Below are 26,791 nucleotides of genomic sequence, written 5' to 3'. Positions count from 1 at the left end.
ATTGATTTGTTATGAAAAAAGAATACTATTAAACATTTGCATTTAAATTACATCTTTTGAATGTATAGAAACAACAACATTACAAAACAAATACAATCTGAATCTGAACAACATAATAGAACCCATATTAAAGAAAAATAAATAACTGAAAGAATTAAACTATTCCCTCTTTTTTGGCATGTTATATAACCAGCATGAACTATCTCACTAGTTATGTTTTGTATAACTAGCATGAACATGAATGTGATAGCTCGGCCCCTCCCTCATGCCGTATAATTGGTTGACGCCTCGTGTATGATTGACAGGAACAAAATGTGAGGCTGATCAGACAGTTGAAACGAATATGTGCGCCTTTAGGCCTATATAATTTTTTTGTTCTTTGAATTGGTCAATTATTTTAAATAAAATAAAATGCATCCATTATTTCATTATTATATAGATTTAATTTCTATAGGCTACATATTTTTTTAAATAGAGTCGGCTCTTCAGATATGCGAGCCAGCTCCCGTCGTTCACCTACAAGAGCCGGCTCATTCGCGAACGACCCATCACTACCCATAATTCTTTGCATTCTGATGACGTTGCCACCCAGTTGGTCACATGTGTTAGCGATCTCCGAATTGAGCAAAATTATGATATTGTACCGTTTGAAATATAATATATACCGGTATTTTTGCAGTACGGGTATACCGCGCATCCACAGGGAGATGTGTTTTGCTGTATACACTTGTGGATTCAGATTTTAGTGGATAAATCTGAAAATGCCTCCCTTTGCGTTTTTGTGTGGACCTTGAATCTGTATATTTAGTCTGTCCCCTAGTCAGACATCGCTACGTCACGTAACAACAACAAAAACATGAACAAACACTGAACAATTGTGTTTATTAGCTAACATTAACACAGATTAATAAATGAATTGTTCCATGTTCGTCTGTATACCGTGCGCAAGGTTTACGTGCATAGTCCAAGTCTTCTTTTCCATTTTTAGTTTATCTCTGTGGCAGAATTACAGCGCCACGTACTGGTCTGGAATATATACTACATTGCTGTGTGGTTTTGTGTAGATGAAGATATTTCTTCAGACGAGGGGGGAAAAAAGATTGGGGAAGTTCTGGCTTCATGTGGACTTAGCCTCAATCTGCTAATAGCGCTCTCTTCTCTCTCTGTCATTACAAGACAAGCCTCCTTGATGCTGATTGGTTAAAAGGGTGTTTTGGAACTTGGTCTGACACGGTGGTCAAGTGTTTTCCCCCCTGCAGTCTAATGAGTGAGTGACAATCACTAAAAACATAATATAAGCATAGATACTAAGAATATGTTCATTCAGGGTTGCTGACAATTTAACAACACTGTTCTAAAGACTGACCATAAATATTAATATATTTGCATATGCGTTTAGCAGATGCTTTTATCTAAAGCAACTTACAGTGCATTCAGGCTATATATATATTTTTATTTTTATTTTTTTTAACAGTATGGGTTCCCAGGGAATTGAACCCACAAACTTTTGTGTTGCTAACGCAATGCTGTACCACTGAGCCACAGGAACAATGAAGTCATAGTATAGTAAAACCATACTCATTATGGAAACTGAAGTGAATGTTTTAAAGTGTCAAAAAGTGATGAAGCAGTAGAGATGAGAGTGAGAGGGACGAGAAGAACTAACAGGCTTTTATTTAATAATTAATATGCTCTTCTTAGGTCAATATAACATCATGAATAAACATAAATAAGGGTAAATGCATAAGCGTAATTTAATAACTGTTCTAAGCAATCACACACTACAGGCCCTTAAGTTGCACGTACATCAAAACCCCTAAGACTGTTGCATGCAGATTCAGATCAAGTGTCCTGTGGGCAAATCATTTCTCCTCAGCTTGCCCCAAAATATCCTAGGGCACACCTGACAGTCTCATGGCTTATGAGTAAAATGTATGTTTTGCAAACATTTATCAGGTGCATATTATCTGTATTCATGCACGTTCGCATATTTTTACAGTCTGGTATAAATCTAAAATGGGGTCAGAATTGTTAAGTGCCGCTCACTGGATAAGACCATTAAAGTTATTAAAATACTCTGGAAAAATACATTTATATATAAAGTTGCATTATCCTCATGATTAATAAACATTTGTTTACTTAATGGTACTAGATGTGTGGCATACTGGAGTGTGAATTCTACATGAGAAATAATGGTATAAAAATAATTACAATAACACAGAAAACTGTGATTTCACTGTAGTGAGCGACATGCAGACAGTGATCCGTGTCCTCGATCATCACTGTGTCGCGCAGCTCGACGGCTTCACCGCCTCAGCCTCAACCAGCTTCTTCTCAATTTCCACCTTCAAGACACAAAGTACATGATTGAATATTTTTGCGAAAAGAGCCAATACTAAAGCAGTACCCGCCATGAAATGCCACGCTGCATGTGATGTGTAAGGTTTCTGTACCTGGCAGTGGTAGTATGCCCTGCTGCTCAGGTGTTTCTGCGGCTGAACATCACTTTCGATGCCCACAGATTTCACACGCGTGTGGGACGCCACAGCATCTGCCACCTCACACTCAACCCTGACAAACGGGAACCAGTCGGCGGGAATCTCCTGATCTGACGCAAGCTCCAGCTTACACGCCAACGACTGAGGCTGCTCCAGAGCTACGGACAAGACAATCACAAAACCTGTGAGATTTACCCACACATGAATGACCAAATAAGACCCTTCCATTGTGCTGAGCCTCACTTCAGATGACCAGCACTGTGTGTTACTAGCAATTAACTACCAGTGAGACATCAAATCCCACGAGAACCGACTGAAGGCGACGGCCTTTGTGACTTCAGCATTCAGTCTTTACCATTCCACAAAAAACACCATCAGTTTTCTCTATAATCCTCACTTACATATGTGTTGTGTCTAATGGTGATGTGAGCTCCAACCTATAATGCAGCTTCAGCAATCCAGTAAAAAACTAGATGGTTTCTAATAGAAATGCAATTTATCTGTAATATTTAGGGAAAATTAGGGAAGTCTAATTCATGTACACAAATTGGTTCTGCTAAACAGTTTTTCAGTGAAATAGTTCTGTTTTAATTTATATATTTGCTTGTTTTTTTTCTATTAGTTTTATCAGCAAGTGCAAATATTGAAATTTGTCCCAGATCAGATCATTTTTCCTCTGATCAGCAGCAATTACTCATATGAACATAAAACATGAAGTCATTTTACAGTTAAATTAACTATATTAAATCCCATTTACATCTCTTGGCTGGTCTGTCAGGTTCATAAATGTATTTATTTATATACTAAACCCATATGTTAAACTGATATCTGAGTGGCGCCGATACAGGATGGCTGCCTCCGTGACGTGCTCTGCAGTTGTTTTTGTGTTTTTGTTAGTTTGTCCTGTCTTTAGTTATATTCCTGCAATCAGTTTCACCAGGGACGAATTGCTGGATATTCGGCAACACACATCTCCCGATATTTCACCGGTTTTCGACTATTCTGATGTTTTGCTGGACATTCTTGTCGGCGGAGCGGCTGCGCTGATCACACGCTTCAAGAGGACGCGCAGGCGGGGAAAGCGAGCGGGAGCGCTCGTGAGACTCAGAAAACGCGGATTTCGAACGCCGTTGCCTAGCATCCATCTGGCAAATCTCCGCTCTCTACCCAACAAAACGGACGAACTGCTTCTGCTCTCTCGGACAAATAAAGATTTCTCCCACTCTGCTGCTCTGTGTTTCACGGAAACTTGGCTGAATGACACCATACCGGACAGCGCGCTCCATCTGCCGGACTTTCAGCTGTTTAGAGCGGATCGCGACGCAGAATCAACGGGGAAATCGCGCGGCGGCGGGACATGCTTTTACATCAATGAACGGTGGTGTACAGATGTAACTGTGTTAAAGAAGACGTGCTGCTCAAATCTCGAAACGCTCTTCATTAACTGCAAGCCGTTCTATTCGCCGCGGGAGTTTCACTCGCTCATTCTGGTGAGTGTTTACATCCCTCCTCAAGCGCACGTGAGCTCAGCTTTACAGAAACTCGCTGAGCAGATCACAGAGACAGAACAACAACACCCGGACTCTGTTTTAATCATTCTTGGGGACTTTAATAAAGCCAATCTCTCCCGTGAACTGCCAAAATACAGACAGCATGTTACTTGTCCCACAAGAGACAGTAATATATTGGATCACTGTTACACAACAATAAAGGATGCATTTCACTCTGTTCCACGAGCAGCTTTGGGACGTTCTGATCACCTTCTGGTTCATCATATACCGACCTACAGGCAGAAACTAAAATCAGCTAAACCTGTATTAAGGACTGTAAAAAGATGGACTAATGAAGCAGAGCAGGATTTACAATCTTGTTTTGACCTCACTGATTGGAGTGTTTTTGAAGCTGCTGCCACTGATCTGGACGAACTCACAGAGACCGTAACATCATATATCAGTTTCTGTGAGGATATGTGTATTCCTACCAAGACTCAACTAAATTACAACAATGACAAACCGTGGTTCACTGCAAAACTCAGACAGCTCCGTCAGGCCAAAGAAGATGCTTACGTGAAGGGGGACAATGTCTTGTATAAACAGGCTAAATACACACTGGAAAAGGAGATCAAAGTGGCAAAGAGGAATTATTCTGAAAAAATAAGGACTCAGTTCACTTCGAACGACTCCGCATCAGTGTGGAAAAGCCTAAAGAAGATCACCAATTACAAGACACCACCCCCCAGCACTGTGGAAAATCAACGACTGGCAGACGATCTGAACGAGTTTTACTGCAGGTTTGAAAGAACACCCATCACCTGCCCTGAACACCTCTCCACACAACCGTTCACACCAATAACAACTCCTGCAACCAACCCTGAATGCCTCTCCAAACAAACGTTCACACCATTCACAGCTCCTGCAACCAACCCTGAATGCCTCTCCACACAACCGTTCACACCAATAACAACTCCTGCAACCAACCCTGAATGCCTATCCAAACAAACGTTCACACCATTCACAGCTCCTGCAACCCATCCTGATCACCTCTCCAATCAACCGCTCTCACCATTCACAACTCCTGCAACCAACCCTGAATGCCTCTCCAAACAACTGTTCACACCACTCACAACTCCTGCAACCCACCCTGAACACCTCTCCAATCAAGCGCTCTCACCATTCACACCTCCTGCATCCCCCCTCTCCCCCACACCTGCAATACAGATCAGCGAGGATGCGGTGCGCCAGGTCTTCAGGAAGCAGAAAAGGAAAAAAGCACCAGGCCCAGATTGTGTTACACCAGCCTGTCTGAAATCCTGTGCTGACCAGCTGGCCCCCATCTTCACAAAGATCTTCAACAGATCGCTGGAGCTGTGCGAAGTCCCTTCATGCTTCAAACGCTCCACCATCATCCCCATCCCAAAGAAATCCAAAATTACAGGACTAAATGACTACAGGCCTGTGGCTCTAACGTCTGTAGTCATGAAGTCATTTGAAAAACTGGTGCTGGCCCACCTGAAGGACATCACTGGACCCTTGCTGGATCCTCTTCAGTTTGCCTACAGAGCAAACAGGTCTGTGGACGATGCAGTAAACATCGGACTGCATTATGTTCTGCAACACCTAGACAGACCGGGGACCTATGTGAGGATCCTGTTTGTGGACTTCAGCTCTGCCTTCAACACGATCATCCCAAACCTCCTCCTGCCCAAACTAACTCAGCTCTCCGTGCCCACCTCCGTCTGTCAGTGGATCAACAGCTTCCTGACAGACAGGCAGCAGCTAGTGAGGCTGGGAAAATACACATCCAGCACCCGTACAATCAGCACCGGAGCTCCCCAGGGCTGTGTTCTCTCCCCACTGCTCTTCTCCCTGTACACTAATGACTGCACATCTAAGGACCCCTCTGTCAAGCTCCTGAAGTTTGCAGATGACACCACACTCATCGGCCTCATTCAGGACGGTGACGAGTCTGCTTACAGACAGGAGGTTAAAGAGCTGGCTGTCTGGTGCAGTCTCAACAACCTGGAGCTTAACACGCTCAAAACAGTGGAGATGATCGTGGACTTCAGGAGAAACCCCCCTGCACTCCCCCCACTCACCATCATGAACAGCACTGTGACTGCAGTGGAGTCATTCAGGTTCCTGGGCACCACTATCTCTCAGGACCTGAAGTGGGACATTCACATTGACTCCATTGTGAAAAAGGCCCAGCAGAGGTTGTACTTCCTTCGCCAGCTGAGGAAGTTTAACCTGCCACAGGATCTGCTGAAACAGTTCTACTCCACCATCATCGAATCCATCCTCTGCACTTCAGTAACTGTCTGGTTCAGCTCAGCTTCTAAATCTGACCTCAGAAGACTACAGAGGGTAGTCCGGACTGCTGAGCGAATTATCGGTACAACCCTCCCATCTATTCAAGAACTGTACTTATCCAGAGTGAGCAAAAGGGCTGTTAAAATCACTCTGGACTCCTCACATCCAGCACACTCCCTCTTTGAACTGTTGCCATCTGGTCGACGCTACAGAGCACTGAGCACCAGAACGACCAGACACAGGAACAGTTTCTTCCCTCAGGCAATCCATCTTATGAACAGCTGATAATAACTGTGGGACACACTACACTATTTATATTTATATACACTACACTTTTTATCCAACACACATACTTAGCGTACACGTAAATCTTTTGCACATAATATACATGTACATACATGGAACACACTATACTACTTATATTTATATTTATATAGACATACACTTATTTATCCAAACACACATACTTAGCGTACAGTTACAATTTTTCCACATAATATACATGTACATACATAAATGCTCTTTTTAATATACCTGCCATACATTGTCAATTTGTATATTGTCAATCCTTACCCACCTATTTGTATTTTTTTGTATTTTTTATTCCTTATTGTGTTTTTTTGTTCTGTCGCTGTTATGTTGCACTGCGGAGCTCTGTCACGAAAACAAATTCCTCGTATGTGTGAACATACCTGGCAATAAAGCTCATTCTGATTCTGATTCTGATTCTGATTCTGATGTGTGTTTATAAAACTGTAATAAAATGAACCAATAAACCAAAAATGTTTTATTGACATTTCTGCTGTTCAGCTATTAACACTTTCCCCGCCGTTGACAGAATTTTCGGGCTTTTCTTGTTTTAAATGTGTTATTCGGTAGGATGTGCTATTCCACATGTTCTGAAAAAGTACTGAACATCTGGATCAAAACAGTGAAGGAGAAGCAGAAACAAGCGATCGCATGTGTGAGCAGATGCATGTGTAAAACAATGTGATCAAACATTAATCAGCATATAAATCAAAATTAGCTTATATTACAGAATGAAATGATCCAGAAAGTGGTTTAAGACAAGAAAATGATCTATGCCATCTATGTTTTGATTATCCTTCTGAATCTGATCCAGACGTATTCTTTTGACAATAACAATTTTCTCAGCGTGTAGTTTTTTTTTTTTTATGAAATTTTCAAGTGTTACTAAAAAAAAGAATCCATGATTTTTTTTTTCCAAAACAAATTCTGTTGTTTCATTGATATGTTGCATGTTCAGATATTTGTTCTTGTGGAAATCAAAAATGCTGGCAGAGGCTGGAAACTTTTTTAAAATCCTGTTGGGGATAGAGTTACAGTTACTGTTTGCTCCATTAGTGAGCTCCTCGGCTCAATCCAAACACTCTTAGTATATTAATTCACTATAAATTTTCAGTTTGTTGGTCATTTCCAAAAAAAAAAAAAAGAGGATGGTTCTCTGTTGTTAACCCAGTTCAATACGATACAGATATTAAAGGTTCAAGATTTTTATTCGTCAAATACACGATAATATAGAGCATATATAAATAGTAGTGAAAAGTGAGTGATCTGTCCAAAAGCTTATCTAATAGAATGCTTCTGGTTTCACTAGTTCACACTTACATAGAATTAGCTGAGGTATGGTCAGAGGTGGGTAGTAACGAGTTACATTTACTTCGTTACATTTACTTGAGTCATTTTTTGGGGTAACTAATACTTTTCGGAGTATATTTAAAGATGGGTACTTTATACTCTTACTTGAGTACATTTTTGGGGAAAAATCTGTACTTTTACTTCGTTACTGTGGGCGACGCTCCTCTCGTTACTTTATCTTAATGCAATAAATGTTATAAATGCTTCAGTTTATTCCAAACGCGCCGTCTACTTTTCTCTGGGCAATGAACGATGCCCATTCGCGAATGATTCATTCTTTTGAGTCAATTCTGTTTAAAGGCTTGATCAAACCAGTTGGCAAACGAGTGAACTGGTTCATGAATCAGTTTGAATGAGTCGTTCAGTTCCCTGCCGCACGCGCTGAGCGTCTGAAGTGGTTCACTCTGAGTTGTAACGTTTAAGAACAGAAAGAGCGTTGAAAACGTGGCTGGAACTGCACTGAATTGAAAGCAAATCTGCAAAGGTTATTATTTGCTAGCGATGGAGATCCTTATTAGATGAACACCGCGTGTGCTGTCTACTGTTTAACAGGTAATAACTTGGGCTACATTCGATTACAGTACACGATACCACTGTGGCATTAGTTTGTTGTACGTGTGTGGCTTATAACCGAGGGGAGTCAAGTTGAATGCAGCTTCCAAAAGACAAAAAATAGAGATTTTATTAATTTTAATACAATAACACCGGTGCAAGTACGTTCAGCGAGTCATATCATCAGCTGCTAAATTCAGATCTGTGATTGCTTGCTGGCGCTGAGCCAGAGATAGATGTGTTTATACCGCGCTGCGCATTATAACCAATCACACATGATTCTGTTGAGCTTATTAATGCATTGGCCAATCAGAGGCGTTCAGATGAGTCATCGCTAAAATGCCGGTGCTTCCTTCACTCGCTCACTGACTGAATACCTTTTCTGGCGAATTCTCTCGCAGGAACAACAAAGTGCAGATGTGTGTACGAATCTTTAATTAAGATATTGATTTCACAGTGTTAACAGTTTCAGTGATTTTAATGGGAGTTTCTGAGAGTGATTGAAATCTAGACTGTCAGTGAAAATCATCTTTAATAATGTAAATGTTATTTGCTCTCTTTCTGAACAATGAAAGATTAGTAGAAATATTTATATCACATTAAAGGTCCTTTCACACTGGACACGATTTTGACGCACGAATAATTCGCACGATGGTTTTATTTTTTGATCAGCTGTTTGTGTAATGAGTGCTTTCACACCGAACGCGAATGTGCTGAGGCGAAAAAACGACTTATTTTTTTCGCTTCGATGTCGATTTTTTTTTACTTTTGAGGCGACAAAAAGGCTTCAGCCAATCACATACAAGGAAACAAAGGTGACGTCACAGCAAAAAAGACTGCCAGACGCTGCTCTGGATCAATTGGTTCCCTGAAGTTTGTGGTTTGTCTCGTCAGATGCGGTGCCACTATCTGAAGGAGCTCCTCGAATTGTCCCACAGACATCCGAAAGTAAGTGCGGAACCGGCCATGATAAAGTTTTAGCTCCTGTACAACATTGGCATACTCCCCTTCAGACTCTCTGTTCTTTAGGACTGGGTGCGTCCAAAACCTTCTTTTCTGTCTTTTAAAGAAAATGAAAAGCTCGTCTTCACTGGATGATGATGTTGAAGTGTCCATTTTCTCAACTGTCGGCGCAAAAGTTTTGGAATGTTGAAGCTCTCTGAACGTCACAGACATCGCAAATTCGCGTCGCGGCTGATGTGAATGGTTTGACGGGAACTATTCGCATGCGAACTATTCGCTTTTTCGTTTCGCTTTTTCGTTACGCATCCGGTGTGAAAGGGCCTTAACTTTCAATGTTAAATTCACATTTAATATAAGGTCAGTTGTATTAAAAATATGTTATAGCATGACACCTATATCTGTTACTTAAGTAAACAGACAGGGTTTTATAATAAATTACATAAATTGGAGTAAAGGCTGATGAAATATATACATTTATACACGCACACATACATTACATACATTTTATCTATATATCTAAATAAAAATAGGCTCAGTATATATGACCCAAAGTAACTAGTAACTAACTACTTGAGTAGATTTTTTATCCGATACTCTTTTACTCTTACTCAAGTAACTATTCAAGACTAGTACTTTTACTTTTACTTTTTTTTACTTTTTTACTCGGAAATGGCCCGAACCTAGAGTACCCCCCCTTCCCCGTCCATTTATAAAGTGAACTCAAAGTGAGGAGATGGGGTGGAGGAGGGATGCTGATAAACCGTAGATGGATAGAGGTAAGTCAGCGATATTTATACTATGGGATTGATTACTTGATTATGGTCCACCTGTGTTGATTAGGCTAAGTATCTGACGCGCTCCTCCCGAATCTTGTTAATAAAAACATAATTTCACTAGTTCACGCTTACATATAATTAGCTGAGGTATGGTATGGGTATTTGGCGTGCTGTCCAGGGAAGGGCTCCGAGCTCAGGAATGGCCTGAACCTAGAGTACCCCCCTAAAAGCAAATGTACAAGAAGGACAGCCGCCAGTTTAAAGAACGCCCCCCCAAAAAAAATAGCATAGAGTACTGGCGGGGGCTGATATTGATTTTCTGAGAAGTTGTCTCATTGGCAGGCCTGCAGGGCCTACGTACTCCGGTGGGAGCGACTTGGGCGTTGGAAGGGTAGGCCCTACCGGCTGCAGGTAGTGAACTACGTGGTTGTGGGCACCCGGTCGGTAGGGCTCGAGCCGATGCTCAACGGGAGCTTGTGGCGTTGGAACGGTGAGCCCTACCGGCCGATGAGGAGGAGCAGCGTGGTTGTGGTGCCTGACCGGGAGGACCCGAGTTGCCTCGACCGGAATAGGTCACAGTGTCAGCGTACGGGCCCTACTGGCTGATAGCCCTTGCTATTCAGTGGGCGAAAGGCCTAAGGCTGACCGAGAGGGCCCATGAAGCCTCCGACAGGAGATTGAGACTCAGGATGACGGACGTCTGGGTCCTCTCAGTTTGGCAGATAACAAGCTTTGGGCTGGTCGACAAAGAGGACTCTGGCGACATCCAAAGGGAGATCCCGACTCACGGCATCGGATGGATGAGACTCGCTTGCGGCCGGCAAGTATAGGCCGACCGGGAGAACTCTCGCCAGACGTCTGAAGGGAGCGCACGCATCAGACGGGTAAGCCTCGACTGGGAGGACACTCGCGGCATCCGATGGGGCATTAAACTCAGAACATCGAACGGGTAAGCCTCGCCAGGTGGGGTTAAAAGATGTGAGGATAGCTGAGAGGATTTTTTTTTTTTCCTCAAATGGAAAGGTAAGTTGCGTGGGCGAGAGACTCTTACCGAAGTCCGAAAGGAGCACTCTACGCCGACCGTAGAGTGGAAAGGTAAAGGTTATCTGTCCAGGAGGCTCTCGCCGGCGTCCGAAGGGAGCACACGCATCGAAAGGGTAAGCCTCGCTGACCATAGAAAAGGAAAAGGTAAGGTTGTCTAACCGGGAGGCTCTTGCCGGCATCCGAAGGGAGCACACGCATCGAACGGGTAAGCCTCTCCGGATGTGGGACAGAAAAGGTAACATTAAGTGGCTAGGAGGCTCCAACATCCAACGGGGACTTCCTGTTCCCAGAAAAAACTGGGTAAGCCTCGCGGGCCGTAGGATGGAAAAGGTAAGTTTGTGTGGTCGTGAGGCTCTCGTCGACGTCTTATGGGAGTTTGCTACTCACGGGTAAGCCTTGACGACCGTAGGAAGGAAGGAGGGTTTATTTGTGTGTTTGGTACTTGCGGCATCGGACGGCTTGCTTATTGGGTTTTGCGACCTAGACCACGTGGAATGGTAGTGGTTGTCTGGCCAGGAGGCTCTCACCAGCGTCCGATGGGAGCACTCGCATCGAACAGGTAGAGGAAGTGGTCAGGTTGTCTAGCCGGGAGGCTCTGACCGACGTCCGATAGGAGCTTAGCTCCAGGAATCGAATGGGTAAACCTCTCTGGCTGAAGGACGGAAAAGGTTGTCTAGCCGGGAGGCTCTTACCTTCATTCGACAGGAGCTTAGCTCCCGGAATCGAACAGTTAAGCCTCGCTGGCCAAAAGACGGAAAAGGTAAGGTTGTCTAACCGGGAGGCTCTCACCTACATCCAGTGGGAGCCCTGACTCCATGCATTGGATGGGTAAACCTCTCCGTACGTAAGACAGAATGGCAAGAAAGGTAGCCGGGGGCTTTCACCTACGTCCGAAGGGAGTGTGAGCTCCTGGCAACGAACGGGTAAGCCTTGCTGGCCGCATAATGGAAAAGGTGAGGTTGTCTGGCCGGGAGGCTCTCGTCAGCATCCGATGGGAGCTCGAGCTCCTGGCATCGAAGAGAGAAGCCTCGCCGGCCATAGGATAGAAAAGGTAAGGTTATCTGGCCGGGAGGCTATGGCCGTTTTTGTATTTATTTATTTTTTTTTGTAATATTTATTTATTTATTTTTTAAATTTGCGACACTGGATGGGTAGTCTCACCAGCCATCAGAGGGAAAATTGAGATTGTTTTATCTGCGAAGCACCCGTCGGTGTTTGGCAAAAGCTTAATTTGCGGTATTGGATGGGTACGTCTTGCCATCAGAGGGAAAATTTGTTTTAGCTGCGATGTACTCATTGGTGTTCAATAGGTAAGTGTCGCTGACTGAAATTTTTATTTTTTTACAAATCTGGTTAATCGGGCATTAATTGGGTAAGCTTCGCTGGTGGTCGGATGGAAAGTCCAAGATTGCTTAAGCGGGAAAGCTCTTGCAGCATCTGGCAGGAGTTTAATACTCGCGATGTCATACGAGTAAGCTTTGCTGATAGTTGAACGGAGAAGGCAATGGTTGGCTCAAACGGGAGCACTCTTGCAGAGCCTGACAGGGAGTTCAATACTAAGGATGATTTGGTTGTCTACGAGGGTAGACGCTGTGAGGTTTACTTGAATAACTGTTTAACAAATCCAATGAGCTGCTTTCGATCAACGAGTCAGAAAAATCTTGGTGCAGTCATTGTATTGGAAATTAAGCGTGCAAAAATAAATTGGATTTCCTGTGCCAGTGTACCCCTAATAGGTGCCATGAATCAGCGATGTGTGATTGTCAAATCGTCATATTGTCAGCACGTGAGATCAATGGTACATATCGACGATGCAATCATGCATGGGTGGAGTAAGATAAAGATTCTTTATTCTTGTCTGAGCTTACCATTTGCCATTTTAACCATGCAGATGCATGAAAAAGAGCCTATGGAATCACCAATAATATAAAATATATAAAATATACTTTCGGACGTACTGATAAACTGGCATTAAATATAAAATACTATATTTAAAACAGCTAGTTCATGTAGTCGGCACTACTGTCATCTCGCTTGTCCTGTGACAGATTTATTTTTTTATTTTATTTTTTATTTTTTGGTGCAAAAACGATAGTAGATTTCATTTAAAGTTCAACAACTTAACCCTAATATGGACGTAAACGAATGCCTTAAATATAAGGTATTCAAGAACAGGTAAGTTCATATATTTGGAGTGAGTTTGGTTGAACTGATGCCTTGGTCATACGCGGTCCGGACCACGTGCCTCATGATGGGCCCGACGCGCCACCCCGGAAACAAGAATGAGATGCGTTCTAACGTAACTGTGGCATTAAACTCCGTTAGTGAGAGCTCGTTTAAGATATGGCACGTATCGGATTACCTGTTAAAGTACGATGGAATACCTTATATATGCAAACGATGTATGTCTATTTGTGGATGGAGACTTCTTCCCCGCCTACAGGCTCACATCATCCTTTGAGAGCAAAGGGGCGGAGCGTGAAATGCAGTGCTGAGAAGGGATAACGGAACGGTTTGATAGCCGAATTATGGTATGCCGCCTAATAATGATAATAAGAAACGTTGATTGGAGAATGAGCCTAATATCGTCTTGGCTATCGTCGATTCATGATACTATCAACGCAACCTAGGATGCATGGCATACCTTTTAAGCGGAGGTGATGTCAAAGTTTTTTTTGTTTTTGTTTTTTGCGCGGGAGCAGACACTGCTGTGGCAGAGGGGAGATACGGGAAAGGCTCCTGCGGGAGCATACACTGCTGCGGCAGTGAGGAGATACGGAAAAGGCTCCTGCGGGAGCAGACACTGTTGTGGCAGTGAGGAGATACGGGAAAGACTCCTGCGAGACACTGCTGCGGCAGTGAGGAGATACAGGAAAGGCTCCTGCGGGAGCAGACACTGCTGCGGCAGTGAGGAGATACGGGAAAGGCTCCTGCGGGAGCAGACACTGCTGCGGCAGTGAGGAGATACGGGAAAGGCTCCTGCGGGAGCAGACACTGCTGCGGCAGTGAGGAGATACGGGAAAGGCTCCTGCGGGAGCAGACACTGCTGCGGCAGTGAGGAGATACGGGAAAGGCTCCTGCGGGAGCAGACACTGCTGCGGCAGTGAGGAGATACGGGAAAGGCTCCTGCGGGAGCAGACACTGCTGCGGCAGTGAGGAGATACGGGAAAGGCTCCTGCGGGAGCAGACACTGCTGCGGCAGTGAGGAGATACGGGAAAGGCTCCTGCGGGAGCAGACATTGCTGCGGCAGTGAGGAGATACGGGAAAGGCTCCTGCGGGAGCAGACATTGCTGCGGCAGTGAGGAGATACGGGAAAGGCTCCTGCGGGAGCAGACACTGCTGTGGCAGTGAGGAGATACGGGAAAGGCTCCTGCGGGAGCAGACACTGCTGCGGCAGTGAGGAGATACGGGAAAGGCTCCTGCGGGAGCAGACACTGCTGCGGCAGTGAGGAGATACGGGAAAGGCTCCTGCGGGAGCAGACACTGCTGTGGCAGTGAGGAGATACGGGAAAGGCTCCTGCGGGAGCAGACACTGCTGCGGCAGTGAGGAGATACAGGAAAGGCTCCTGCGGGAGCAGACACTGCAGCAGCAGTGGGGAGATGCGGAAAACAGAGAAGTAAAGGAGAACATGAGAAGAGGAGGAGAGATAGCTGCTTGGGCCACCTGTGGAGCTTGCTTCGGCTGCTGTAGATGTTGGCTGCGGGAAGAGTATAAAGGGTTAGTAACATTTGATGGAGCAAGCTAAAATGAATGGGTAGCCTACTGTGTTGCCAGCTTAGCAATTGGTTGCCTGATTTGACAATTCCTCAAGCCTTGTCCACATTATTATGTTCCTGTTGGAAAAGCATCATTCCTCTCATTTGGCCTCCGGCCTTTTTAGACGGTCTCCAGAGCAGATACATTTGGAACGCTGTTTTCATGTTGTAGTATGGACTGTGGAAACAGAGGCTTTTGGAAACGATGAAGCATGTTTAGTCTTGTAAGACGTTATACCGAAAGACATGATTATAGCAGTAACGTTAAAGGTCCCATGACATGGATTATTTCCTTTTCTTTAAATGCTTTTTAATGTTTCCTTAGGTGTACTTATATTGTTAGTATGATTTTTACATTTAAAATTTAGAAATAAAAAGCATTTTTATATCCTGTTATTTGCCCTCTGGCTTGAATGCTCTGTTTGAAGGGGCGTGTCTGCTGTGAGACTCCGAGTAAACAACAACTGTTGTGATTGGCTGACATCTTTGCATACGAAATGCGTATTACATGTGGAACCCCTCTCAAATATATTTATATATATATATATATATACACTATTACAGCTGGCGAGATTAACGAATCGTGGATTTATTGATTATATAATTATTTTTCCGATCTCTTCCCATCACATGAAAGTCTGCAGTGATGAGCATTGAGTAGATAGAGTCTGTTTATCGCGTGAATGCAGTCATCTCGTCATTATTGCAACACGTTTTCTCTCACAAAATGCTTTCACCACAACTAACAGCAAACACATGAATACAGTAAGAGCTTTGTTGTGCAGCATAACAGCGTCATTCATTGTAACGGCAGTTTGGGCAAGTGTGCAGATATACTCGCGATGTGTGAGAGCTCCGGAAAAAAAAGGGAGCGTTCTTTGATCGCTCTCTGTAGTTAAATCACAATTTAAATAACACATTTGTTTCATGCTACTAAGAGAAACAACGTGAAGTTGATCGTTTAATCACTGGCTTGATTCACTGATGCATAAACAGTATTAAACGATTTAGAAAGAAAGTCTGTGTGAACTTGAATAATAAGCTACACATCAGAAATCGCTGATCACAGATCAGGCATTAATGAACACTGTTACTCACGGTTTGTGCCGGTGCTGTCGAATCCATATCATAAAAGTCTGTTTGTAACGCCTGTGCTGACATTGCGACTGAATTCTATGTTAATATTTGGGCGGGCAAAGCAGAGAAAGGGGAGGTAACATTTCTCCTTGCAACGTCACAAAGAGGAGATTCAAGATCAGCCCGTTTGAGCTTCCATTTTCTCAAAGGCAGAGAAAGATAGCAAAATCTCAATTTACACCGATTAAAATTTCTAGAAAATTGGGGACCATATACAGGCTAGGGGAACTCATATTAATGTTAATAAACCTCAGAAAGTGAAATTTGGTAATAACCCCTTACCAGTCACCCCCCATTTTTGGCATGGAGACAGAAATTACGTACCCAAAATAAAAATGTTTCTGCTCATGATTCTTTCTGACTAGATACATGATCAACATTTGTCCACGAGCTGAAACTTCGACGTTTACCGTTTAGGAATCGGAATCGTTTTCCTGATATAAATTACTAAATAATTGTCGCTGAAACAATGTTTTATCAAATCGAAGCCAGAGTCTTTAGAATTTCAATTGATGCACGGTTTATCCAGATCAAGTAAGAGAGTGATGTTTAACGTGCTGTGAAAGTGAAACGATTTTTTTTTTTTTACCTATCATGGAACTTATGCATGTATCATTTCAGTGAGGCTTAAACCTGCGCGGTAAGGTGAATGTAATGTCTTGGACATTTCAATGTGGATGAAGACTGGAAATAATGCCTTGGCTTCGTGGTTAAAAGTGGCATCGTCATCCGACGGAACTACGTTTGTGCCCGTCTACCAAATCTATGCACACGCCACACTCCAGATCAGCAGGTGGCGGTAATGCACCTTAAAGCTGGTTTGCCTAAACCGCTATAAAACTCTAGGAGAAGAAGAAGACGGAACGGTGTCATGACGTCGTTTAACAAACTTTAGCCGCAAACCTGCTTTTAGCGTCTTCGCCTGAAAATTTATTGGTTTACGTCACGCGGTCTGCTCCGCTAGAGGAAGCGGCCTCAAACTGGGAAGTGAGAGAGGCTTGCTGCGGTAAGAACTGGGGTGCGGCCCAGGCTGGTTGGATGCCTGCTGCTGCAATCCAGCGCTCGAGGAGAGCTCGGTCTCGGGTGGCACGATCGTTGTGACGAGCGAGGCGAGCTCGGAGCTTGCACCGTCTATTGGCCACGACGTGTGGCTTGGCGAGGAGAGCAGCTGTCGCGATGACGCTTAATGGTGCTCAACGGCCCTGTTTGGCTGGGTAGGACTGATCGCGGGTCCGGCAAAAGCAGCAGATCTGATAAATCCCGGTATAGCTCTCTTCGTTGGTGGGAAAATTGGGTCTGTGATAAGGTGACAGATGAAGCGAACCAGCATGCTGATAAACCGTCGATGGATAGAGGTAAGTCAGCGATATTTATACTATAGGATTGATTACTTGATTATGGTCCACCTGTGTTGATTAGGCTAAGTATCTGATGCGCTCCTCCCGAATCTTGTTAATAAAAACATAATTTAATGAGTCACTCAATATAGTTCAGTCTGACATTGTTTAAATTCAGGGTTTAAATTCTTTTAAATGACAATTCAAGCAAACCAACTTTGATCTTCTATTGTCAAACTTGTTGCTTCTTTAGAAGTTTTAAGTACATAATTTTTTAAAAGTTAATCTGAAGTCGAAGATTATTTACTTTACTGGTATATTTTACTTTGACAATGGGCACTGTAAACAAAAAATTATTACTATTTCCATAATTTCCATACTTATGACTGTTATGATGTCTGCAATGCAGTGGAACACCAGTAATCTGATTCAATCTGAGGTCTTGACTCAAAAACGTTACCTCACTGAGATAAAATTATGAAGTCCTGTGTATATAATGTATGTATTTTTCTTTAACCTATCATAATATATCCACCACTGATATTCAAATAAGAAGTTGTGTAGTGTTTTCTTACCCACGTTCTTTGGAGGAAGCCGCTCGATTCTCCAAACGATGGCTCGATGCACATTTTCATATTTGACCGTGCCGACAGACACGTGCATCACAGACTGAGACTCGGCCACATGCGCTAAGCCCAGACACGCGTTTCTGTTCATGCGAGCCTTCAGAGACTTCTGCCGCAGCAGTGACATGCTGTTGGACACTTTGACCCAGTCGCCTGGGAATGGCACCTGAACCACAATGTTTTCACAGATCGTCTCTGTAGGCAATGGGAAACTTGACAAAACGTTGAGGAAGACCTGCAGCTCGATGCAAGCACCCTGCACAGTCACCAGGGCTTTAACAGAGAGTGGCGGCTCCCCACAGCGGAGCGACACTGTCCTGTAGCGCACCAGCTCCACACGACAGGCGTCCGGAGGACAGAACTTAATCAGCCGCTTGTCCACAAACTCTGTCTCTCTGACACACCGATGAAAATGGTAGTCTGCGATCTCCATCCAGACCTCCTCATCCTCATCAGAGGCATATGAAGGAGCTTGTCTGAGAAGCCCCAGGTCATTCAGAGCCAGGAAACACTCTGCCGCCCCATTCAAGAAAGCGAGACAGTGAATTTGTGTAATGGCCGTGCACTCAAGAACAACGCCATCCTTACTTTGCCGCAACCAGATGCGGTCAGATATCTGCAAGGACAGCTCCTGCTCTTCGTAGTGTTTGTGATGCTGGTGCAGCACTGGTAACCGCAGGAGCTCTTCTTCTATGGACACCAGTAAGTCCTCCAAGTCACCATATTCAGTGGTGCCAAACTTCAAGAGTTGCTCCACTTCTGGCTCGTGGGTCACCTCATGTTTGGGGTGATAGCGCTTTCTCTCGATGTATGACACATGCTCGACCTTCAGCGTGGCGATCTTGCGTGGCTCGCCGTAACTTTCGAGCTTCGGACCAGAGAGAGTGCAGTAGGCGTGCAGCTGGAACTCTTTGAAAGGTTTCTCCAAGCCCTTCTCATAAAAGAGCTGCAGCAGTGCTCCGGGCAGCAGCTGCAGGTATATGGGACCCCACTGGCGTGAGGACATGCGGTTCTTCTTCTCTGGGATCCGAAGCATCAAGGACCAACCGTGTCTCCTCTGGCTAAGGAACAATCCCTGCAGGACGAAGGCGGACTGAGATTTGTTCATCGCTTGATCTTTCACAGCACCTAAGCCTGAAGGTTGCTTCTCCTTTCCTGGTTTCACAACATTGCCTTCCTGCTGGTTCTCCTCGGTTCTCAGCTGTTCTAGTTTATGGCATATGTAGGAGTAGGAGTACTGAAGGTGGTCTTGGAGCGGCTCATTGCCATCCTTGGTACGGATGAAGAAACGGGGCAAACTGGGTCCAGAGTCGGAGTCAGACGATGAGGTCCAGGACACTCGTTTGTGCTCAGCTTCCCCCCAGAAGGGGTTAAAATGGCCTGGCTCATCATAGGGTGCGTTGAGAGATGCAGAGCCTTCAGGCAGTTTCACAGAGTCTCTCTGAGAGAAGCTGGACAGACCTCTGGAGAAGTCTGGCTGCTCCTGAGGAGCGTAGTCCAAGAGAGACGGAGTCAAACCCACCGGAGTGTGCAGAGGAGTGTTGCTGGGCACACATGAACTCCCATTGAGACTGAAATCCATGGAAGGGGATTCGATGGCAGAGCTGAAGCTCCATGATTCACTTCCCAGGGATGGCAGAACAAGTTTCAGCCCATTGGGCCGAGGTACTGAACCCGAGTTTGATGTAGAAGAGCACACAGATTTCTGGGCTGAGAAGGTTGTCCCTTCATCTTCAAATGTAACCCAGTTGGCTGGATGATTCATGGAGCACATTGCTTCACTCTTCTTGTGCGCACAATCTTCTGCAGAAATAGAAACAGGCAGAAACTAATAAGGTACTTACAACTATATGTTGAACATACACAAATTATGTGTTGCCTAGTGGACACATAGGATGCTCTGATTCTGCAAGAGAGGGCACACAGACATTATTATGGGATGCATTAAATATGGGGCATCTTAGTCGAAAGGGTAGAAATATTGAAGGCTGCAGCTGATCTTAAATAAGAAAGCAAAGGTCTGAGTCTCTTTGACCAGCTCCAGAGCTTCCTAAATGTCTTGTGCATGACAGACTCTACTCACATTTCTCAGGGAAAAATGAATAAACACAGGAAACACCGGCCCTTTGCCCATAAGCACATTCACACGCTTGTGGGTCATGTTATAAGACCCTTTACACACCCAGGGTGTCAAACCTCGCACACAGAAATGCTTGTTTAAATTGTTGATCATGTAGTTCTTAATATTCTGCATTATCGGTCAGTTCATTATAGGGGTTCTATTATGCTTTTTCACTTTTTCAACTTTAGTGTGTAATGTTGCTGTTCGAGCATAAGAAACTGCAAGATTACAAAGCTCAAATTCTACTCTAAAAGGTGATATTCCTTTAACAAAACACTTTCCAAGAACTACAATAAACTGATCAGTTGGACTACAGTCCACATCTTTCAGATATTGTGAAGTCACAATGTCACTAATAAATAATCCATCCCCACATCTCTTAAATGTTGCTTTCTAAATACACTCAGAAAGTCCCAGATTTGTGGACATTCACAAAGGCCAGTCACTAGTCAGATGACTATAATTACACAGAAAATTGAGAGACTACACAGCATTTGAGCAACGGATTAAAAAAAAAAAAAAAAGGTCACTAAAATTGTAAAATTATTTATTTTATTTAAGACATGTTTTCTCAGCATTACAACATTGCATCAACTACTGATGAACATATACATTTTTATTTGAATAATCATTCGGTGTGTTATTTAATAATATATTACTATGTCTTTGGAAGTCAAACACATTAAACACACAAATTCATGTTATTTCTTATGTACATGTAATGTCAGGATTCCCAAACTATTTTTGTCAGTCGAATCTCTTTAACCTATTATATTTACATATTAATATGAATTATATTAATTAAACATTAATTATATTAAGTAACCCAGAGATTTTAAGGCAATAAGTTAATAATGAAGTAATTACTCTCTTAACTGGTCACAGGAGCAGACTGGAGGGTAGTTTGGTGGAGGGTAGCTCAGTCTTACCTGAAGCTATTAAATTTTATACTAGTTTTCACTTGTTATATTGATTTTGTAAGTGCCCTAAAGCTAGATTTCTGTAGTTTTTTTAATTTTTTTTTATAGATGGACTCTTTTTATTTGCATCCATCTGACCCCTGCTGCATCTCATGTCAAAGCCTGCATCCTCCTGAGGTCACAACCATCACCAATAACGTCTCCTTTCAGAAAACTGACCATTATATAATAGACTGTCATTCCTGAGTGAGAAGGAAATTATCCTCTGGATCTGATGATCTGAATCAGACGTATAATTAGAGACATGTGCGGTGGATCTCCAGAGCTGGACGTGATTCTTTCCTCAGTTTCTTTTAGTGAATTATCAAAAGGCCTGTTTACACCTGGTCCCGATCGCTCAAACCACTTCAGGAGGAGGTCTGGGATGCATTCAGTCGAAAATGGACAAATGTTAATGCATCTAGCTGTTGATGCAAATCTTGCCCTGCCCAAAACGTAAAAAAATAAATGTGTGAGAGCGTGTCATAGGTTATATCTGGTCATATCTTGTCATCTGGCACCGATGCAAGATGGCAGCCTCTGGGACATGCTCTGCAGTTGTTTTTGTTAGTTTGTCTTGTCTTTAGTTATATTCCTGCAATCAATTTCACTAGAGATTAATTGCTGGACATTTGGCACCACACATCACCCGATATATATTCTGATGTTTTGCTGGACAGGAAACGAATGATCATTGCAGATTTCGAATGCCCCTGTCTAGCATCCATCTGGTGAACCTCCGCTCTCTACCCAACAAAACGGACGAAATCCTTCTGCTCTCCCAGACAAATAAGTATTTCTCACACTCTGCTGCTCTGTGTTTCACGAAACTTGGCTAAACCACGGCATTCCAGACAGCGCGCTCCATCGGGCAGGCTTTCAGCTGTTCAGAGCGGACCACAATGCAGAATCAACAGGGTCAAATGGTCAAACCCAAATGGTCTTCTTTCCAAAGACACCAAAATTATGTTTGTAACACACTGAAGTAGGAAACTATTACAATTATAAGTTTGGTAGAGCACTTTCAGCTGTGAGTCCCATAATGGGGGGTGCTGGCTAACAGGTTAATAAAGCCAATCTCTCCCTTGAACTGCCAAAATACAGACAGCACATCACATGTCCCACAGGAGACAGTAATATGTTGGATCACTGTTACACCACAATAAAGGATGCATATCACTCTGTTCCACGAGCAGCTTTGGTGCTCTCTGATCACTGTTTGGTTCATCCTACTAGGACTCATCTAACTTACAACAATGACAAACCGTGGTTCACTGCAAAACTCAGACAGCTCCGTCAGCCAAAGAAGATGTTTATAGGAAGGGGGAAATGTCTTGTATAAACAAGCCAAATACACACTGTAAAAGGAGATCAGAGTGGCAAAGAGGAATTATTCTGAAAAACAAATGACTCAGTTCACTTCCAGCGACTCACTCACACGACTGGCAGACGATCTGAATGAGTTTTACTGCAGGTTTGAAAGAACACCTCACACCCGCCCTCAACACCTCTCCACACAACCATTCACACCATTCTAAAGACCCCTCTGTCAAGATCCTGAAGTTTGCAGATGACACCACACTCACCGGCCTCATTCAGGACGGTGACGAGTCTGCTTACAGACAGGAGGTCAGGAAACCCCCCTACTTTAAGGGAAGTCGTGGCCTAATGGTTAGAGAGTCGGACTCCCAATCGAAGGGTTGTGGGTTCGAGTCCCGGGCCGGCAGGAATTGTGGGTGGGGGGAGTGCATGTACAGTTCTCTCTCCACCTTCAATACCACGACTTAGGTGCCCTTGAGCAAGGCATCGAACCCCCAACTGCTCCCCGGGCGCCGCAGCATAAATGGCTGCCCACTGCTCCGGGTGTGTGCTCACAGTGTGTGTGTGTGTGTGTTCACTGCTCTGTGTGTGTGCATTTCGGATGGGTTAAATGCAGAGCACAAATTCTGAGTATGGGTCACCATACTTGGCTGAATGTCACTTCACTTTCACTTTCTTTACACTCCCCCCACTCACCATCATGAACAGCACTGTGACTGCAGTGGAGTCACTCAGGTTCCTGGGCACCACTATCTCTCAGGACCTGAAGTGGGACATTCACATTGACTCCATTGAAAGTGAAAGTCAGTGAAAGTCACGTGACATTCAGCCAAGTATGGTGACCCATACTCAGAATTCGTGCTCTGCATTTAACCCATCCAAAGTGCACACACACAGCAGTGAACACACACACACACCCGGAGCAGTGGTCATCATTTATGCTGCGGCACCCGGGGAGCAGTTGGGGGTTCGATGCCTTGCTCAAGGGCACCTAAGACGTGGTATTGAAGGTGGAGAGAGAACTGTACATGCACTCCCCCCACCCACAATTCCTGCCGGCCCGAGACTCGAACTCACAACCCTTCGATTGCGAGTCTGACTTTCTAACCATTAAGCCACGACTTCCCCAAAAAAAGGGTTCATACTTTTCATCAGAAGGAAGCAGCTGTTTCTGCTCGGTTGTGAAAAAGGCCCAGCAGAGGTTGTACTTCCTTCGCCAGCTGAGGAAGTTTAACCTGCCACAGGATCTGCTGAAACAGTTCTACTCCACCATCATCGAATCCGTCCTCTGCACTTCAGTAACTGTCTGGTTCAGCTCAGCTTCTAAATCTGACCTCAGAAGACTACAGAGGGTAGTCCGGACTGCTGAGCGAATCATCGGTACAACCCTCCCATCTATTCAAGAACTGTACTTATCCAGAGTGAGCAAAAGGGCTGTTAAAATCACTCTGGACCCCTCACATCCAGCACACTCCCTCTTTGAACTGTTGCCATCTGGTCGACGCTACAGAGCACTGAGCACCAGAACGACCAGACACAGGAACAGTTTCTTCCCTCAGGCAATCCATCTAATGAACAGCTGATAATAACTGTGGGACACACTACACTATTTATATTTATATACACATACACTTATTTATCTAACACATATACTTAATCTACATTTCAATTTGCACATAATATACCTGTATATACAAAATTGCCTATTGTAATATACCTCCACATACAATTGTCAATTTGTATATTGTCATTCCTTACTTGTTCTATTTTTTTTTTTAAATCTGTGTTTTTATTCGGTCTCTGTCATTCTGTTACACTGCAGATGTTTCTGTCACGAAAACAAATTCCTTGTATGTGTAAACAGACCTGGCAATAAAGCTCATTCTGATTCTGATATGACGTATTAAAGTCAAATATGACTGCGCTAATGCGAGATGCATCGCTGCAGATGTGTAGCAGTGAATATCTCTGAGGCGCAAACTGCTGCAAATGAAACAGAAGACGATCAGCACACAATCATCTCCAATAAAAGTACTGAGAATAACTTATTAGTAGCAGGCAGAGCTAGTAACTGATTACAGTGTAATTTGGGTTACGTAATCAGATTCCAGAAATTAAGTACTCGTAATTAGATAAAATAATATTTTAAAATACTCTTAATCAGCTACTTTTTCATTGATTACTTAATTACACATTCCCACAACAGCAATGCTTTATTCAAAATGTACTGATTCTCTCCAATTTCTCTTTTTCATCTTTTAATTGTTCTACTCCTATAGATTTAGGAAGTCTTCAGTTCAGTGGAGGTCCACACAGAGATCAGTCATCACTTGACAAATGGATTTACTAAAATCAGTTCAGGTTTCAGAAGTGCTTCAATATCGCATCAACTACTGATAAAGAAGTTCATTTCTATTTGATTTATCAGTCAGTGGATTATTTTACCATGTCTTACAATGTATTTGGAAGGTTTTTTGTTTTTCAAACACATTAAAATGTACACATTCACATTATTTCTTATTTACATGTAATGCAGGTTATTAAAAAAATTATCAGGTGAATCTTTTCACTTAATTTATTTACTTAAAAATTAAGTATCATATTGTGTATTCATAGCTCTCTGGCTTTGGTAAATGGGCACATGACATGCAGGTAAACAAATAAAATATTTAATGTTTTCTATTTTGATTGATGTTTTAAAATTTCTTAATTTTAACTTTTGTATGATTGAATTAATTATTAGCTTTTCATTAAACTCATAACCCCCTGCAGCTCCTTGATGAACCCGTTTGAGAAACTTTGACGTAAAATAATATTTAATGCACTTTTTGTTGTCAGTATCAACTAACTGAATATATTTTCTTTTTCTTTGCCTTTTTATACCAGTGTGGTACAAGACTGTACTATTTATTTCAATGCGTCAATGTTAGGTCAAAAGTAATCTAAAAGTAACCTGATTATATTCCCTAAAATGTGTGCAGTAGTTTATGCTCCTCCGAGCAGATGTGATGCAGAAGCTCTCTTCTTCATTATCTGTTTCTCCATCAAACACTCGAGTGACGCAGAACTGGAGGTTTTGAGGACTGAGCAACAGGAATATTGTGTGTTCTTCTCCGGATCAGGTTTTGTTCAGAGGTTAGTGACTGACTCGTCTGGTCTTCCTGGCATCATCTAGTTCTGAGATGGTTTGACTAAACTAGATGATGCCAGCAGCAATCTTGCTCTTTTTCACTGATGTGCTGCAAAAGAATTCAACATCACACACAACTAACTTACAACTCAACGAACCGACTTAAACAGACACAGAATAAAGTTCACTATGAGAATAACTTACAAAGAACTCTGTAAAAAATGTGTGAAGAGATGCAGGCTGAGTTTTAACAGACTACTGAAGGTGTGGAACTATATTCTCGCTCGAAGTCTTGTGTTTGTTCCTCAGTGAATGTTAAAGACGGATTCAGATGAGCCTCGGGTTCGTGTGAGCCGCTGTCTCTACTTTATAACGACACAAAACAACGACGAAAAGTGGAAAAAGTGATAATGTGTGTGTGAGAGTTTGAGATATTTTGTCACCTCATTGTTTTAGATGAAAGATCCGGTGCAGACGGTATTTTCTCAAAATGGCAGAAAATAAGTGGAGCGGACGGGATTCCAGCCAAAACATCCCGAACGGGAAGCGGATCCTGCCGCTCTACTACGGCGAAGGACTGCTTTAATATTCATGAGGTACGGGAGAGCACCAATCAACCCCAACACACTCTGATATATATTAATGAGATGAGCCTGCAGCGTCTTATCAATATTCATGAGCGCATATCCTCCTTCAGTAGGCTACCCGTAGCGTCAGCGCGACCTAATTAATATTCATGAGCTTATCCAGCAGCGTGAGAGTGGCCTAAGTAATATTAATGAGCTCATCCTCCGCCGTAGTAGGACTCGAAATTTGGCGAACGGGAAGAACTTAAGATCACCAAAACTTTTTTTATTTTTTTTATTTTAACTTTAGTCCTCTTAAGATAAACATTGGGCTGAAATACTGAAATGAAAAAACTGAAGGCAAAATGACTGAGTTTCCAGCTTTATTGTCTTGATTTTGGTTGAATCCAGTACACTGTGCTGCTAAACAGATCCATATAAAGAGAAATAAGAGACTAAGATGATCATGACACTTTCAGAGCACATCATACTCTACTGCACAATAATCTGTGATATACGTCCTCATGTACTCTAGA

The 26,791-nt window shown here is 43.2% G+C and overlaps 1 protein-coding gene across 1 annotated transcript; it reads right to left on the bottom strand.

Annotated features, from left to right (window-relative positions):
- Window positions 1–1,651: 1,651 nt before the first annotated feature.
- Window positions 1,652–26,267, bottom strand: LOC132157521 (stonin-1). The gene is made up of 4 exons (XM_059566892.1): window positions 26,133–26,267; window positions 18,108–19,961; window positions 2,454–2,656; window positions 1,652–2,345 (listed from the first exon to the last, which is right to left on the bottom strand). Exons 2-4 carry the CDS (start codon window positions 19,930–19,932, stop codon window positions 2,280–2,282), a joined length of 2,094 nt encoding a protein of 697 aa, XP_059422875.1. The 5' UTR covers window positions 19,933–19,961; window positions 26,133–26,267; the 3' UTR covers window positions 1,652–2,279.
- Between the last annotated feature and the right edge of the window lie 524 nt (window positions 26,268–26,791).

This window comes from Carassius carassius, chromosome 14 (genome assembly GCF_963082965.1).
Source record: "Carassius carassius chromosome 14, fCarCar2.1, whole genome shotgun sequence".
Lineage (NCBI taxonomy): Eukaryota > Metazoa > Chordata > Actinopteri > Cypriniformes > Cyprinidae > Carassius > Carassius carassius.
Note: the sequence above shows the minus strand (reverse complement) of the source record. Positions and strands in the feature narration are given on the sequence as shown.

Coding starts and splice junctions, on each gene's coding strand:
- LOC132157521 (XM_059566892.1), bottom strand. CDS start 19,932: ATGTGCTCCATGAATCATCCAGCCAACTGGGTTACATTTGAAGATGAA. Junction 2,657..18,107: donor GCTTCCTCCAAAGAACGTGG/GTAAGAAAACAC, acceptor TCTTGTCCGTAG/CTCTGGAGCAGCCTCAGTCG. Junction 2,346..2,453: donor GGGCATACTACCACTGCCAG/GTACAGAAACCT, acceptor TGTGTCTTGAAG/GTGGAAATTGAGAAGAAGCT.